This window comes from Crassostrea angulata, chromosome 5 (assembly GCF_025612915.1).
Source record: "Crassostrea angulata isolate pt1a10 chromosome 5, ASM2561291v2, whole genome shotgun sequence".
Classification (NCBI taxonomy): domain Eukaryota; kingdom Metazoa; phylum Mollusca; class Bivalvia; order Ostreida; family Ostreidae; genus Magallana; species Magallana angulata.
This window is the reverse complement of record NC_069115.1, coordinates 14,566,317-14,583,757: the sequence shown is the minus strand read 5'-3', so window position 1 is coordinate 14,583,757 and position 17,441 is coordinate 14,566,317. Positions and strand designations below refer to the sequence as shown.

The 17,441-nt window shown below is 32.7% G+C and overlaps 2 protein-coding genes across 2 annotated transcripts; both read left to right on the top strand.

Moving 5' to 3' along the window:
- The first annotated feature begins 2,217 nt into the window (after nucleotides 1–2,217).
- Nucleotides 2,218–6,210, top strand: LOC128185588 (trigger factor-like). The gene is made up of 4 exons (XM_052855173.1): nucleotides 2,218–2,723; nucleotides 2,962–3,075; nucleotides 4,045–4,170; nucleotides 5,460–6,210. The coding sequence occupies exons 1-3, from the start codon at nucleotides 2,609–2,611 to the stop codon at nucleotides 4,134–4,136; spliced, it is 321 nt and encodes a 106-aa protein (XP_052711133.1). The 5' UTR covers nucleotides 2,218–2,608; the 3' UTR covers nucleotides 4,137–4,170; nucleotides 5,460–6,210.
- Nucleotides 6,211–8,741: 2,531 nt separating this feature from the next.
- On the top strand, nucleotides 8,742–16,731 carry LOC128184473 (N-lysine methyltransferase KMT5A-like). The gene is made up of 4 exons (XM_052853963.1): nucleotides 8,742–9,143; nucleotides 12,322–12,457; nucleotides 13,879–14,074; nucleotides 16,516–16,731. The coding sequence occupies exons 1-4, from the start codon at nucleotides 8,975–8,977 to the stop codon at nucleotides 16,588–16,590; spliced, it is 576 nt and encodes a 191-aa protein (XP_052709923.1). The 5' UTR covers nucleotides 8,742–8,974; the 3' UTR covers nucleotides 16,591–16,731.
- Nucleotides 16,732–17,441: the final 710 nt, after the last annotated feature.

Below are 17,441 nucleotides of genomic sequence, written 5' to 3'. Positions count from 1 at the left end.
ATGTGCATGTTTGGTATATTCGTTTTGCAATCATCGTGTTTTTTAGTTTTAAAGGATTTTGATATTATTGATGGTTGTGATGTTTACAGTTATGATAATGGATTTTTAATCCTTTTCGAAAGTTACGTTTCCGTTATTGTTGCTAAACTGGTTTTAGAAGATATGGGATATTTTTATCAAACGATGAATGCGTGGTAAGTAGAATGTTGGAATGTGAAAAACCTCAAAATCATCCCTACCAGGTGAATTCAACCAGAGAATATTTTGTTGCAAACAAATAATAGTATATCCCTACATTTGGAAATGCTTCATATTGATCAAATCAAGTTAATGATACATGTACATAACAATGAACACTTTCATTATTCGGATGATGTATGGAAAAGGCATAAATTTTGTCATTAAGATGTTTTAACCATAGGCGTCAGAACCATAAGGATACATTTTCTTTTGCTTGCTAAGATTCCTGGTACTAATCACTTGTAATGGAAATATAAAAGGTGACTGGTTTTCTTTTGTGTGACACTATTTGAAAAATTACAAAAAGTAACTCAATGTTTTTGCAAAGTTAGATCTAACCATAATGCACATTGCATCAAGGAGGGGCTAGTCCAACACCTCCCCCACTTTTTTCTCTCAGCAAACATAATTTTTCTTAAAGAAATTACAAGGAAGCTTCCGGTAGAATGTAAGGAATTGAAATGCATATACGGAAAAATTAATAATTACCGGATTAGGAATTTCATGATCTTGTGAAAATATGTTTTTGTAGGTAAGATTTTTTTGAGTTATTGATATACAACACCCCCCCCCCCCCACCCCTCTCCCACACGGATTAAGGATTTCAGGATTTTGGGAAATAACTTTTTTTAGCTTGTCAAGATTTCAGATGATAAGTCCCCCCCCCCCCTCCCGATCCCGATAAATTGTCTTTATTTTATTTGGAAACGGGATCAGGATTACAATTATATATAATAAATCACGGGATAGCCCCAAAATGTAGTGGCGGAGTCTGACTTATTGAGAGATACACAGCATAATATATGGTACGACTTTACTGATTACATTCGATCCCTGTAGATTTTAAGCTCCTCCCAACATTTCAAAGCTTTAATAGACGAATGCATTTAGATGCATTATATGTTTTACGGACCGTTGTGGCGAGCGCAGCTCAGCAAAAGTTACACACAACATGTTACCTTGTCAATTAAGTGATATTTTGACAATTATCAACTAACATCAAAGAATTTTTGAGAGATTTAGAGAGAGAGAGAGAGTTATGTATTTCTAAGTTAAAAAAAAAATGTCCAAACACATATACTAGGCTGTAATTTCATCCTAACACGGTCCCGGTTTGTTGACCAGTGTGTTTTCCCATTTTAAAACTTAATGGGGTGACAATATGCACTATCTACAGAGTTTTTTTCCTCATTATTCTTTTCAGATTTGGTTCAAAGTAATCAGGCTGTAACTTTTATAACAATAATATATATTTTTAATTTCCTCCCTAAGTTTACTGTACTTGCATGCAAAGTTAGCTTAAACAGGCTGGGCGGACTCCGAAAACACCGTCATTTATTGCGATTTTTTCAACTTCCATTTTGTAGCATATGTTAATTGGCCAGAGAGTGAACATGCATTAAATTTCAAAGTACTGGTATATTATTTTTTACTTTTACAGTCTTTGGAAATAAACTAAATGCATTGTTAATAAAAATGCATGTAACATGTATATTGAAATAATACTGAATATAAGAAAGATTGGCCATTAAAAGCCTCTTTGTACCAAAAGTTTTTGGCGTCTTGGGCTAGGATATGAATAGTTTGAGATTCTTCCAACTTCCCGCTCCTTTTTAAGGATTAGGAAATGTTTTTCAAACATCAAAGACTTTTAGAATTCAAAATGAAATTTAACATGCATAAATATTAGACCCTCTGGCAGATCAATCTAAAGACTATGGTGTTCATGTGGCTGTCAAGACCTGTGGGCCTTTTGTTTGTTAAGTACTACATGTAGGTTTGTTGATGGTAGATAGGCAGCAATTTAAAATTTGCCTCTTATTAAAGCCATTTTTATTGAAGAGAAGTTAGCTATGCACCTCACATTTGTAACATTTTATTTGATATATACTTAAATGTTTTAATTGTTATAATATTTAACATTTAACAGATGGTTTAATTTCTATCTGTTTCATAATTTCATAAAATGATCAAGAGCAACCATGTATAATGAGTAAATATAGCTAGCATGGATGATGAATTTCCCATTGGGCTTTTAGCATTTGATTCAGATTTTGAATATTCAGAATCTTGTTCTTTCTGTGCAGATTTTTCTCTTGATGTGTTGGAGCTTTTTATTAATGGAAAAAATTTTCTTTGCTTTTTCTCTGCAGCTGAATTCAATGCATGTATATATTTTTGTAATTTAATGGGATTTCATTTCTCAAAGTATGTACTTATTTAAATCCACATTATAGGAGGACACAATAAGAAAAAGGTATTGCCATCTTGTATAAGTTGATGTCATGCAAAATCGCTAATTTTATGGGTCTGTGATGTTTAAGCTAATTCTACATTCAAAATCTTAAATCTATTTATAGACTGCCTAATGAAACACTACATATTGCTACATATATGTAGAATGGGAACATTTTTGACTGCATTTGACAATGGATACATTTCTAAATTTAGTGGAAGGTCCTTAGATGAAATTGCCTGTGAAGGTAAATATTTTTATTGCAAGTAAACTTGTAATAGGCAATTAAATTAAAAGATAATAGTCAGATAAGAAAATTAGTTGGCTAATATAACAAAGAAATGTTATTTTAAAATTAAAAGTCGCAGATAAGAAAATGAGTTGACTAATAAGATCAAAAACTGTCATTTAAAAATTCCTTTAACCTAGTGTCTGTATTTTGTTGATATTAGTAACATAACTCCATTTGTTTCTTTTAATTGTAGACATATATTCAAATGATGATGATGATGATGATGATGATGATGATGATGATGATGTTGGAAAAGAACGAGCCAGTAAAAAGAAAACTGGACCTAAGCCTTTAAAACTCCCAACAGGTAAAAGCACAAGAGTCCTTTTTCAAAGCATATGTCAATACAAACACAATGAATTTGAAGATCCTGTTGCTGAAAAACTTTCTACATTTTCAAAGTATGATTTTTGTGATATGAATGGAATGTTTAGAACTGTAGTTTCATTCAAGAACTGTGGTTTTATTCATTGTCATTGGCATCAGTTTTTGTAGAATATTGTAAAACAAAGCTTCAAGAATACTTATATTAAAGGTAGTCTGCATGTGTGTCTATAATTGAGAAATATCTGATAATTTGTAGTAAGGTGCCTATGTGTGTATACTAGAAAACACTGAGGCAGTGTCTGTGTATCTATAGTTGGAAACGCTGATAATGCATAGTGAGGTATATATGTGTGTTTATATTGGGGAAACACCCATAAAGCATAGTGAGGTATCTATGTTTATATTCAACTGGGGGAAACAAACATAATGCATCGTGAAGTATATATGTCTATATTAGGGAAACACCCACAATGAGGTATGTGTGTGTCTTTATTAGAGAAATATCCATAATACATACATGTAGTCAGGTATATGTGTGTTAATTTAAGGGAAATACTGATAATGCATAGTGAGGTATATGTGTGATTATATTGGGGAAACACCCATAATGCATAGTGAGGTATATGTGTTTTTATTGGGGAAACACCCAAAATGCATAGTGAGGTATATATGTGTGTTTATATTGGGGAAGCGCCTATAATACACACTGAGATATATGTCTGTCTATATTAGGGAAACATCCATAATGCATAGTGAGGTCTATGTGTATCAATATTAGGGAAACACTGAGAATGCATATTGAGGTATATGTGTGTCTATTTTGAGGAATTATTCATAATGCATAGTGAGGTATATGTGTATTTATTTTTAAGAAAAACTAATAATGCTTAGTGGAGTATCAGTTTATGTTGAATAGAAAACAATTATATTTCGTAGCTGTATGTTGTAGACATAGATGTGAGTGATGAACATGATGGCAATGATGATGATAATGATGAAGATGGGGATGATCATGTTGGGAAAGAACGAGCTAGAAAATAGAAAACTGGTCCTAAGCCTTCAAAACTCCCAACAGGTAAAAGCACAAGTGTCCTTTTTCAGAGCATATGTCAATACAAACACCATGAATTTAAAGATTCTAATGCTGATTTTTTTTTACATTTTCCAAGTATGACTCTTGTGATATGACTTGAATATTTAGAACTGTAGTTTCATTCAAGAACTGTGGTTTTATTCATTTTCATTGGCATCTAATGTGTAGAGAATTAAAAATAAAACAGTTTCAAGAACACTTAAATTTAAGGTAGTCTACATCTGTGTCTATAATGAGAAATCACTGATAATTTGTAGGAATGTATGTGTGAATACTAGAAAAAACTGATGCAGTGTCTGCGTATCTATATTTGGAAACACTGATAATGCATAGTGAGGTATATGTGTGTTTATATTTGGAAACACCCTGTCCCATAATGCATAGTGAGGTATATGTTTGTCTATATTGGGAACATCCATAGTGCATATTGAGGTTTATGTGTGTTTATATTGGAGAGACATCCATAATGCGTAGTGAGGTATATGTGTGTTTAAATTGGGGAAACACTCATAATGCATAGTGAGGTATATATATGTCTATATTGGGGAAACATCCATAATGCATAGTGAGGTATATGTGTGTATATATTGGGGAAACACTGATAATGCATAGTGAGGTATATGTGTGTTTATATTTGGAAACACCCTGTCCCATAATGCATAGTGAGGTATATGTGTGTCTATATTGGGGAAACATCCATAATGCATAGTGAGGTATATGTGTGTATATATTGGGGAAACACTGATAATGCATAGTAAGGTTAATGTGTCTCTATTTGGGAAATTCCCACAAAGCATAGTGAGGTATATGTGTGTGTATATTGGGGAAACACCATTAATGCATAGTGAGGTATATATGTCTATATTGGGGAAACATCCATAATGCATAGTGAGGTATACATGTATGTGTGTATATATTTGGGAAACACTGATAATGCATAGTGAGGTATATGTGTCTCTATTTGGGAAATATCCTTAATACATAGTGAGGTATATGTGTGACTAAATTTGTGAAACACCCATAATGCATATTGAGGTATATGTGTCTTTATTAAAGAATCGCTGAAAGTGCTAATTTGGGTATCAGTAATTTTTTTTAATTTGAGAAACACTTTTAAATTGAGATACATGTAAATTCATATATATTGGATTTATTTATGAACTTTTTCACAAGTACCTCACTATTCATTTTAACTTATACCCTATACTCATTTGTTTTTTAACTGTTGAATGAATAAATGAATTCAAAAATGATTTTGCATTTCATTAAAGGTAAAACTGTATGTCGAGAGGAAGAGGAAGCAAATTCAATAAAGAAGCCTTGCAAGAATTGTGGGAACATTTTTTTTAGGACTTTTTGCAATTGGTTTTTGTTTGTCGTCATGTGGTGTTCATTTTGTGCTGACAATTAAATAATTTTAATTTCTTTCAAACTACATGGCCTAATTTTTCCAAATTCTTTTGATATGATGTATGATTTGGGTAAGGGGGACATAAATGGTAATTTCATTTCTCTTCCACACTGTGTCCTTGGTCAGCAGGGCCAAAATGCTAAAAAGAAAATCTATACTTCCACACATCTGAAAGAAAACTGAATTCAGTTGTAAATTTTATATTAGTTTTTTTACTCCAGAATGTAGTTTAATTACATGCATATATGATATTCTTTTATTGAGGTCTGTGTCTGGGCTAGTTACTCAGGTGACCGTTAATACCTGTTGGCCTGTTTGGTTTAAAAACAATTCAATTTTATACACGAAGAAGTGATTTTGTGTTAGAACTTGAAGAATCACCTTGCTTTTTTAGTGTGTAAACATCACTGTTCAAATTTATTGAAATTTTCAAAAAATTGATTGTCTTTAAACTGGGAATTAATTCCTTTGAAAGATTGTTTATTCATTTAACAAAGCTGTATTTTACTTATTGATAAGTGAAAATACATTGGATAATTTTCTTTTCTTTGCACGTATGTATTTTTTCTAAATAACGACAAAGTAATTTCAATGAATTAATAAAGATTAAAAAAAAACCCGGGAATTAATTCCTTTGAAATATTGTTTATTCATTTAACAAAGCTGTATTTTACTTATTAATAAGTGAAAATATATTGGATGATTTTTTTCCGTTGCACGTATGTATTTTGTTTATAATGACAAAGTCATTTTAATGAATTAATAAAGATAAAAAAAAAAGAAGAAGAAAGAATTGTTATACTTGCTTCACGACAATTTTTTGACCTTATACTTTTTGCAAGAATTTACAGGGTAAAAAGATTTACTCTTGTCTATCAAAAAGTCCATCAGTCCTGGTTGTTAATTTTACTTTTTAAGGAGTTGGTGTTTAGATCTCTAGAATCATTTTTTTTAATTCGCAGATATGTTTAGTTATTGGGAAGTTAAAATGCATATTCACATGAAATTCTGATTCTGTTATATTTTGAATAATGCACTTTTAATCTAAAAAGAATGACCAGTATTGCAGAAATTAGAGAAAGAGTTCATTAAAGCAACTCTTATGATTATCATATTCCAATTGAGATTTTCCTGAACCTTAGTAATGAAAAAGGACATGTCTACATTTGCAGTTTGACAGGAAATCCTCCATTTATCATCTGGTTGTGTCTCTTTAAAAATATGTACTATTTAGGCTCGCTGGTCAATAAATTACATGTAAACATCTTGCAGTATATATTTACATTCTCCAGTGTCTTTGCCTATTATAACATTACGTATCGAATTTATACTATATAACCTATATAACTTCCAATGACGCCAAATTGAGGCGCCATTGCTATTTTATATTCACATATTTAATCGTACAATGGCTAAAAATTGTATAAATATAAGCAATAATGATTCATTCTTTGAATATTATGAAGTGATAATTTCAGTCGGGGCGTGATCGAATTTATCATAAAGCCCTTCGGGCATTATTGGATTTGATCACGCCCCGACCGAAATTATTACCTCATAATATTCAAAGAATGATCCCTTATTCATTAAATAAATGAAGTAGGATTAATCAAGTCGTTAAAAACTTAAACTGCTTATTAGCATACATATGATTTCTGTAAGAGATTGAGATTATACATAAACAACCACCCCCCCCCATATTTACATTTTTCGATATTACATTTTGTGTTGATCTCGATGCAAAATATAATAACGCAAAATCTTATGATAGAAAGTGGACTATCTATAGCTTAATTTGTAATTTGTAAATATAACAATATAATGTTACAGCTAATGTTGATCATAGATACCAAAGGAGATATCAACAGCGAATGTGTCACTCTTGGTCTTAGTGAATGCATACTGATCTAGATTGAATCCATCTTTATACTGTATACTCATTTTGAATATATTTTAGGGAATAAAATAACATTTACTGTAGGATGAAAACGTTTCAGGTCTTGAATTTACTCCATATCAGTGTAACTTTTATTGTACGATGATCTTTAAATCATAACTGACATGTTCTCAAAATTAACCTTGGTATTGCCCGATTCATCATGATATTTGCAACAAAAAAAAAAAAAAAAAAAAAAAAAGATTTATTTGCTGTGCATGTTACATCGCAATTTTGACATGCCATCAAAATAGCTTTTGCTTGCCATTTTCATTCAATCAGCGGTCATTACTATATAATGATGACTAGCTCCAATCAGATATATTTTGTTATTTTACAATATCAACACATAATTGCACTCGTGGTTACCTCTAATATACCCATTTCAAAATGGATTCATAAATACATTGCATAGTATTATAAATAGAAAACTAGTATCTCTGGAAAAGAAGCCCAAACTTTATTACATTTTGCGCTTATCTCAACGCAAAATGTAATAATGGGAATTTATTACATTTTTCATTATTACTTTTCGCGTCGGTACAACCCATTCTGAACAAAACATAAAAATTGCTGCCCTTATAATTCTTCAGTGCTATCAAATTTCAGCTTGTAGGCGTTTTAGAGTATCATGAATGCCGTTTTGTGAATTTTGCGAATATTGCATGCAAAGTAAATAAATCAAAGAATAATTCGCGAGAGTTATATTTGTTGGATTTATATCAGTCGACCATGACTATTAAAACATCAGCATCTTCCTTTTATTTAAAACAACGTTAATCATTTGAGTAAATGTGAAAAAAAGTAGAAACAGAATATATACATTCTGAGGTATATACCATATTTGGGCATGACCATTAAAGGAATACCTCGGGTTGTATAGAAAATTTCTATTTGTTTTGCAAGGTTATCGTTGAGAATTCTAAAAATTATGGATGATCGATGAAATTTAATGTTTGATTCGAACTAAATCTACTATGGCAGTTATCGGTAACTTCAGTAGAAAGCATATACCTCTGAACGTTTTCATGGAAATCTATACCTCGTTATGTGATATAAACCAGTATGTGTGTGTGTGTGTGTGTGTGTGTGTGTGTGTGTGTGTGTGTGTGTGTGTGTGTGTGTGTGTGTGTGTGTGTGTGTGTGTGTGTGTGTGTGTGTGTGTGTGTGTGTGTGTGTGCGTGCGTGTGTGGTTCTGCCAAACTGGGGGCCTGCCTCAGATACGCAAGTCGTAAAATGGGGACCTCAAATAGTCTGGGGACTTGATTTAAGTCCCCATATTTTTTTATTGCTTAAATCAAAAAAAATAGCATGTTCTAAACCTAAAAAATATCGAAAAGTATCTAGTCCCATTTTCGGGTTTTCATCAGACATGTGATTACACAGATACCGTGCGGATTGTAGTTGCCATCTTCACTTACGCACCTCTGACGATACACATGTTCGAAATGCGCATGCGCGTGTGTATAGAAAACGGAAATGCCATTTTGTTGAAGCGGGGGAAAAGTATGTCGAGAAGAAGTCGGAGGGAACGGGGAAGGCCAGGTCAACATGGTCAAAGAATCATTGACCGGGATGCCTTTTATATTAAAGAAACTCCGAATAAAGGTATGTTGATTACATGTTTCGATGGCATTTATGATGTTAACTTGAAATACGATGTGCTGTGGAAGGGGGGGGGGGGGGTACTCGCACTCGGTGATTTTCTTCCAACGATTTGCATAACATTAGAAATGAAAATCTTATTAAGACGGGTTGTATAGTGAACTTTCCGAGAAATGCACAATGTATACTTTTTAAAATCCCCTTGCAAATCATGAAAGAAATATCTTTGTGCATAACGCTCAAGTGCGATCCAGGATTTTTTCTCGGTTGTATGCTAGGCCTATAGTGTTTTCCCTGGGGTTGGGGCGGAGGGTTCCAAGGCATACATTTGGTCATCTTACTGTGTAAATTTAAGAAATTTTAATTTCCAGGGGGGGGGGGGGAAGAGGCATTAGAAATTTATTTAAAACGTTTAAAAATTGTGAACATACCACATCTATCTATAGTTTGTCCAAATATATTTATGCAGTACATTTGGACAGTTTTTAATAGAAATACACATACCTGTGATAAAGGTGCAATTAGAATAGATGAAAGGGAAAATAGTCAAGATAATTTAATTGAAACAATATCATTTGTTACTCAGAAAAATTCACAGGAACAAAACTTATTTCTTATGGCTTATACAGCTCCAACACAATCTCCTGATTTAGCTATACTGGCGTGCGAACAGTTGTCGCTGAGTACTTTTTCTCGCAAGTACATTGTGAAGTCATTTTATCAAAACAAAAAATAATACCGGTATATGAAAAATGATGCCGCAATGTACTGGCGAAAAATGGTACTTGGCGAGAATTGGTCGCACGCCAGTATAGCTTCTAAAACTTATGTAGATAATAAAGCTATTCAGAATAGCTTGGTTTAGTTATTTTGACATACAATTTTCATATATGTGTATTTTTTTCAGCATGTAAACAAAATCGCTTTTTAGAGCAGTGATAGTTTTCAACTTTGAACTGTGTCTGTAAACAATGCAATGTAAAGATTACGGGTACTCATCAATTTGTGTCTCTTTCATAGACTTTGCATTCAAACTTCTAAAAGTTTTGGGGCAATTGTATAATGGCCTCCCAGTTACTTCTTGCATGAAATATAAAGAAGGTCAGTTATGGTAAACAAGATAATTATAGGGCCAAATGGGGAATGTTAACATCCATTCGGAAGTCACTTTAAATACCTCACAGAATGTTCAACATTGTCATGCGGGTCACTTTGCAGTACAAAATCCCCATAGACATCATATTTTTTAGCTGTGTGTTGAAACCTGATAAGCTAGTGGGGGTGTTTCAAAGGAGAAAACGTCATTAGTTTTGAACCTAGGGGTTTTAACAAATATCAAGTAAATAAGCAAAATGTGAATCAAGGATATCTTTAGACAGAGATAACAAATCTAATGTTAAAAGCATGCAATGATCACCTTTGACCTTCAATTGTATTTAAAAATCTCATTGTTAACAATATTTTTGAGTTCCTATTGAGATAAATAAAATAATTATATATTTAGTGAAATAAAAACCGTTGCAAACTAGTTTTTTTTTAATCTCAAAAGATATGTAACACTTTCATTGATAACAATACAGCATACATCCTATTTATTAGCTTTTATTTAGTGTTTCATTTAAATGAATTGAACACAATTTGTAATGGATTCAATTATTTGCCGATCATCAGTTTGTAAGAGACAACCGATTGACCGATTAATCAATTATCATTTCCAACCAATTTGACAACACTAGAAGTGATGGATCATGACCATGCAATCCCACTGGTTTGAATCAAATTGCACGAATAAATATATATTTTTTATGGTTCTCAACTCTCAGAAAATAATGACGAGACTATAAATTCTGCGGAGGGGGCTTCTTGCGATTTTACGCGGATATTAATTCCTCCATTTAATTAGTAATCTATGGTATTTGGGCAAGGGAAAGAAAGCTTGCCAGGCGTTCTTCATGTTTTTGGACTGAGCCCAAATATCGCCCATATTTTAAGACGTCATCATGTATTTTGTTTATCCTGTAACATAATATCACATTTTGCATCTCAAATAAGCTTAATTCGTCAGATTTTGCTGCCTATCTGCAGTTGAAACCATGACACCATGGCGTAAACCAAGCAAGAAAAATGATGTCATAGTGTATTTGAACGTTACATGTAGTTAAATGCATGAGGCTATATTGGGGCATTTACCGAATATAGCTTTGGTTTATTGGGTTACCTTTATTTGGTCAATGCAAGAAGTAGTTGCAGGATAAAATATTTTAATTCAATTTGATGGTTTACATATTGATAGGTCCCATGTTGATCTCAAGGGTCTAGAAACCCTAAAAATGTTTAGAAAAAAGTCAGGAAACAATGAAATTATCTTGGGAACTTTGTAAAAATATATAGGCCCTAATGATTAAGTACAACAAAAATATTCTGCAAAATAATTTAAATTTAAGGAAAAAATGTTTTCCACACATTAGACCAATCCTAAAAATTGTTTATATCATTAACAATTAGATACAATAAAGTGATTTTGAACTAGGTTGCATTGGAATAAAATCTTTTTTTTGTATAATTTGAGGAACCCATTCTTGTATATAATTTTAAAATTGATCATTTTACTAAAAAAAATACTAAAATGTTTGTCAGATGCCTAAGGGGCTGTTAAAATGCAGTGTTTGTCAGATGCCTAAGGGGCTGTGAAAAATGCAGTGATATCATGATTCTGTTAATTTGTGAAGGTATAAATAATTTCTTAACCTAACAATTTGTACATGGAAACAGTCTGTCAATATTCCAACATTTGAATTCTATTTAGTATTTCTGAGTATAGTTTGAACTTGTTTGTAATTGTGAAATTCAATGATTTTAGGGTTTGTATTGAGACTTTGTTTTAGGATAAAGATAGAAGAGAACAACTGATTGTGTTTAACAGGGTTAATTCTGGGATAATTCAAAACACCCTAACTAATGTTTCTACATCTACAGTTTCTTTAGTGTAAGCTTCTGAATTAAAATCTGAATGGATAATCATAAACCTCAAAATCCGAAAAAGCTAGACCATTATTTTGTAACTCGCAAAAGTTGGCAACCACATGTCTCTTTTAGCGCACAATTTCATTTTTTAATTTGCATACAGCAAGTATATCTTGTAAATTTCAACCCCTAATGGAAGTTCTTTATTTATATTCAGGAAGAGGTGTATTTACAAAGAAAGAATTTGGACAAAATGAATTCCTATTACCGTATGAAGGAGAGTTATTAGAGAAAGAACCAGATGTAGATGACACATATATTTTTGAATTTACATTCAAAGGAAAGCCTTATTGGTAAGAAATTTTTGCTGCTTAATTTGTACATCATGTTCACCATGTTTAATTGTTTATGTTAAGAATACAGGGGCTTGGTTGTTGGAGAATGAGTTTCTAGATATTTGTTGAAGGAAAAATTGATTAAAATTGGTAATCTAAGGTGTGTGTATTGCAATAGATAAAATTCACTGAAAACCCCAGTCTCAGTCATGTTAAAAAGTATATTCAATGTAAATTAGAAAAGTAAAAGGACGACACCCGCCGTCTTGGATTTATAGGAGGTCCTCACTTCAAGCTAGTGATAGGAATCGGTGAGATTTTCATAATCAATAATCGACTCTCTGCAACTAACTTATTATCGATAATAATCAAAATTTGTCATATTTCTTAGTTAAGTGTTAAAAAAATGTAAAGAAACAAGATACAATTAACTGACTTGTTAATAGGCCTTTGATATTTCAATTTATTTAATATTTCTTGCCATAAAAATGCTGTATTCAAAAGATGTTCTTTAGTAGCTAGACGGTTCAACACTCAATTTCTTGAAACAAAAAAATGTCCAAACAAGAGATTGTGCTTTATTTCACGGGTAGGGATAGCGCACGTCTGACATATCAGCCATTTTTAAACCGCAGCTCCTTTTTGGTGTATTGATAGTTCGGGTCTCAAATATTCTGCTATATGATATGCGCTTGTTGAGAGGGAAATAAAAACCCAACCAATTAATTGTAATGAAACTTTTTATAATCGAGCACTTAGAATGCGGTAATAATCTACTAATTTTAGATTATAATCAATGATTAGAACATCACTACTTCAACATTTGTTTTTAAACAAGTTCTATATTAATATCTCCAACGATTTCTGATGAGATCTAGGTGGGAAAATGATCAAATGAATTATCCCTATCGTCTAACTACATCTGTCTGTCGCATAATAAACACATCGTTCCAAAATGTACTAGATACTTGCCAAACTTGTCGAAAGCAATAGGAAGGTTACTTTTGAGTGACGTAAATTCTCCATATAATCACTGAGATGTTCTGAAAACGTATGATAAATCCAGAGAGAGCAAAAATCTGTGGGCTGTGTGAGAAACCTCTTGGTTTATTGTATTTTTTTGGATCTCCTCAGTGTTTACATGGATAGTTTGCATCAACCTCCGTTGCTTTCAATAAGTCGAGCCAGTATCGTAATGTATCAGAAAATCTTTACCAATACACAGCCCTAGTGAACTGTGATTATCTAGCTCTAAAAATGTTTCAGTATACCCTTTTACGTATATAAAGCCTTGTTTTTATATTTTATTACATACACATATATATGTAGAACTTATGAAGTGATTTGCAATTTTAGATATTTTGTCTTCATATCTTTCACAGTGACAATACCAGTTATGCAAGGTTCAAATTTATGTTGCTTATTTTATTTTCATCAAGGGTTGATGCTTCAAAAGAAGATGGATCATTTGGACGTCTGTTAAATGATGATCATATCCATCCAAATTGTAGACCAAAAGTGATGGAGATTGATGAAAAGCCAGTCATTTGTTTTTTCTCTCTAAGGCCATTATCCTCTAATACAGAACTGGTATATGACTATGGCCCAGGCAACATCTATCCTTGGAGAGGAAAGGTAATTACTCCATTGCATATGTTGATTGTGGATGTTTTTGTGATTTAATAGTCGATGAAAGATTTTCACATGTTGATGTTTAAATTTGTATGTATTTTACACTTTAAGTAATCATAATTATACCCACACTTTGTAAAGAATGTTATTGTTGTTACCCCTGTTAGTCTGTCTGTCAATCTTTTTTTTGAAAATCTTGATATTGCTTGCTCTTACTGTCTGCACTGTTTCTGAGAAGGCGACTTTTAAACCTTTGATATGCCTGACGTCATAAAGTCAGGCAAAAACTACCAGATATAGCATGTGGCCTTCTTTTTTTGCTGTCCAATGACAACATATATTTTTTTTCTGTAGATGTCCAAAAGAGGTGCATGTAATACACATCCTTAAAACGTTTTTCATTTTTGTGCATTATATTCTGTTATTTGTTTTGTTACAGGTTGTAACTCGTTATCATTAGACTACTGTGGTATTATTTGAATTTGTGAGGGCCAATTTTCATGAACTATGGGTTATTGCTCATTTGTGGGGATGAAATTTCATAGATGCATTGGTTTTCAGTTTAAGTATGATGACTTACCCAGGTACTCTTTCAAAATGTGTTTTCGTCAAGAGTGTAAATTTGTGGGGGAGTGCTACACACAAATACTACAAATATTTAGCCACCACAAATTCTAATGATTTCACAGTACTTGTCCTTTGGAGTAAAGTCAATCTATATACAATCTAGACTGTCTTATGTGACAATCCAACATTAATCATTATTAACTTAGTACATTGTTTCAAATAGATAAAATATTATGTACGGTATCTTTTATCTTAAAACTAGGATTTAATTATTAGCTGTATTTTAAAATTCATGGCCATTAGGCAACATAAAATTACTTTTTAGATTCTCATCCCCGCCCACCTCTCTGAAAATGACCCGCTCCAGTGTATTTCAGGGGAAAAATATCAAGCTCGGTACATACAAACATTGCAATGGCTGCTTAACATGGATAAACGTTCGATTCCAGTCATGTTTTTATAATAAAGATACAAATGTCTTTCTGCATGTGCAGTTAAGTTGAAATTAAAAGATTACAAATGGGTTTGTATACTCATATTAGCATTAACAATTTAAATATTTCAGGAATAGAGCAGTTGTAATTTCTAGGACATGAATGGTGAAAATAATAGTTTTTAAAAGATAATATAAAATAAATCCACCCACCTGCCCCATTATTTAATCCAAATCAGGATGAGAATCTAGATACCGAGGGTTCCACTTAATCTGATAGTCAATTTGCCCGAGAAAAATTATCAGATTAACCATGCAATTATAAGATTAGCCGGTTTAGCATTTTTGTTGTCTTTGATATTGGTATAGAATAAGATATAACTTGTTTCAAGACATAATTTATCAATGAAAAATATGTTATGTGGGTCTTGATATGGTCGCATAAGACAGAGAGTTGCTATGGCAGTCTAGACTGTATATGACAATTTGAAAGCTATATATGCAGTAGCAGTCTAAATCCTGCTGAATTTAAAGTTTTTAAGCATTGTGAAGAGTTTTTTTTTTCTTTTGATTATATTTGCATGAGTTTATTTATTTCATCTGATTAACCAATTGCTCAATTTTGAATTGTTTCCATCACGTTGAGTAACATTACAACTTTGGGGACTTGCACAATGAATATAGAATACACTAAACTGAGGACTTAATACACACGGTAAAACTTGAGGATTGGCACATAAATATAGTATACACTAAACTGAGGACCTAATACACATGGTACAACTTTGGGGACTTACACATAAATATAGTATACACTAAACTGAGGACCTAATACACACGGTACAACTTTGGGACTTACACATAAATATGATATACACTTAACTGAGGACCTAATACACAAGGTACAACTTTGGGGACTTACACATAAATATAGTATACACTAAACTGAGGACCTGATACACACGGTACAGCTATGGGGACTTGCACTTGAATAAGCTGTGTTATGTACCAGGTAATTAACTAGTTACCAATTATCACCCTTGATATAAATCCCGCCAGTTCATTTTAAGTTTTGTCAGTTTAATAAGTTACCATTAAGACATGTAAAAGATTCAGTTGTCCACTTTGTTGTATTGCAAGCATACAGCTGCTATTAGAAGTCATACATACATGTCCATTTACAATAAATTGTGTAACATTGAAAAAAATGGAAGTAATGAAGAATAAAGACTTCAGGGATTTACCGGTATATTCACAACTATTCGATTGCTTGGGGCACGTAAAATCTTATTAGAAGCAAGTGAAACTAGGAACTTCATTGACCAATTGGTTAAGTGAAAATTTAAATAGAAATATTAATAAAATGTATTTTGTCAGCTTCAAAATAAACTTTCACTATACAACTTTGCAATTGGATACTCAAAAAGACCCCTGTCGATTTTAGATATTCGGATACTTAAAAAGACCCCTGTCGATTTTAGATAAGTCATCTTTATTAATTTACATAATTAGCTATTAAATTTGATTTTTTCTTACCATGCCAGTTAAATAAATAAAGCCCTCATCTTATAATTATGTTGCATTCTTTTTTATAAAACTGTTTATCGTGATTGGTTAGACAACCTTTGTTAATTTTATTTTTGTCCAAAAGTGACATACATATATTCTTTTTTTTAGTTCGGAATGCTACGGAATCACCAGAAAAACTTAACAGCAGTGTACCTAGGAATGCCACAGATTCTCTAGAAAAACCTGACAGCTGTGTACCTGGGAGTGCTACAGATTCTTCAGAGAAACCTGACAGCAGTGTACCCGGGAATGCCACATATTCTCCAGAGAAACTTGACAGCAGTGTACCTGAGAATGCCACATATTCTCCAGAGAAACTTGACAGCAGTGTACCTGAGAATGCCACATATTCTCCAGAGAAACTTGACAGCAGTGTACCTGAGAATGCCACAGATTCTCCAGAGAAACCTGACAGCAGTGTTCCTGGGAATGCCAAAGATTCTCCAGAAAAAGTTGACAGCAGTGTACCTGAGAATGCCACATATTCTCCAGAGAAACTTGACAGCAGTGTACCTGAGAATGACACTGATCCTCCAGAGAAACTTGACAGCAGTGTACCTGGGAATGCCAAAGACTCTCCAGAAAAAGTTGACAGCAGTGTACCTGGGAGTACTAGGGATTCTTCAGAGAAACCTGACAGCAGTGTACCCGGGAATGCCACATATTCTCCAGAGAAACTTAACAGCAATGTACCTGTGAATGCCACAGATTCTCCAGAGAAACTTGACAGCTGTGTACCTGGGAATGCAAAGGATTTTCCAGAGAAACCTGACAGCAGTGTACCTTGGAATGCCACGGATT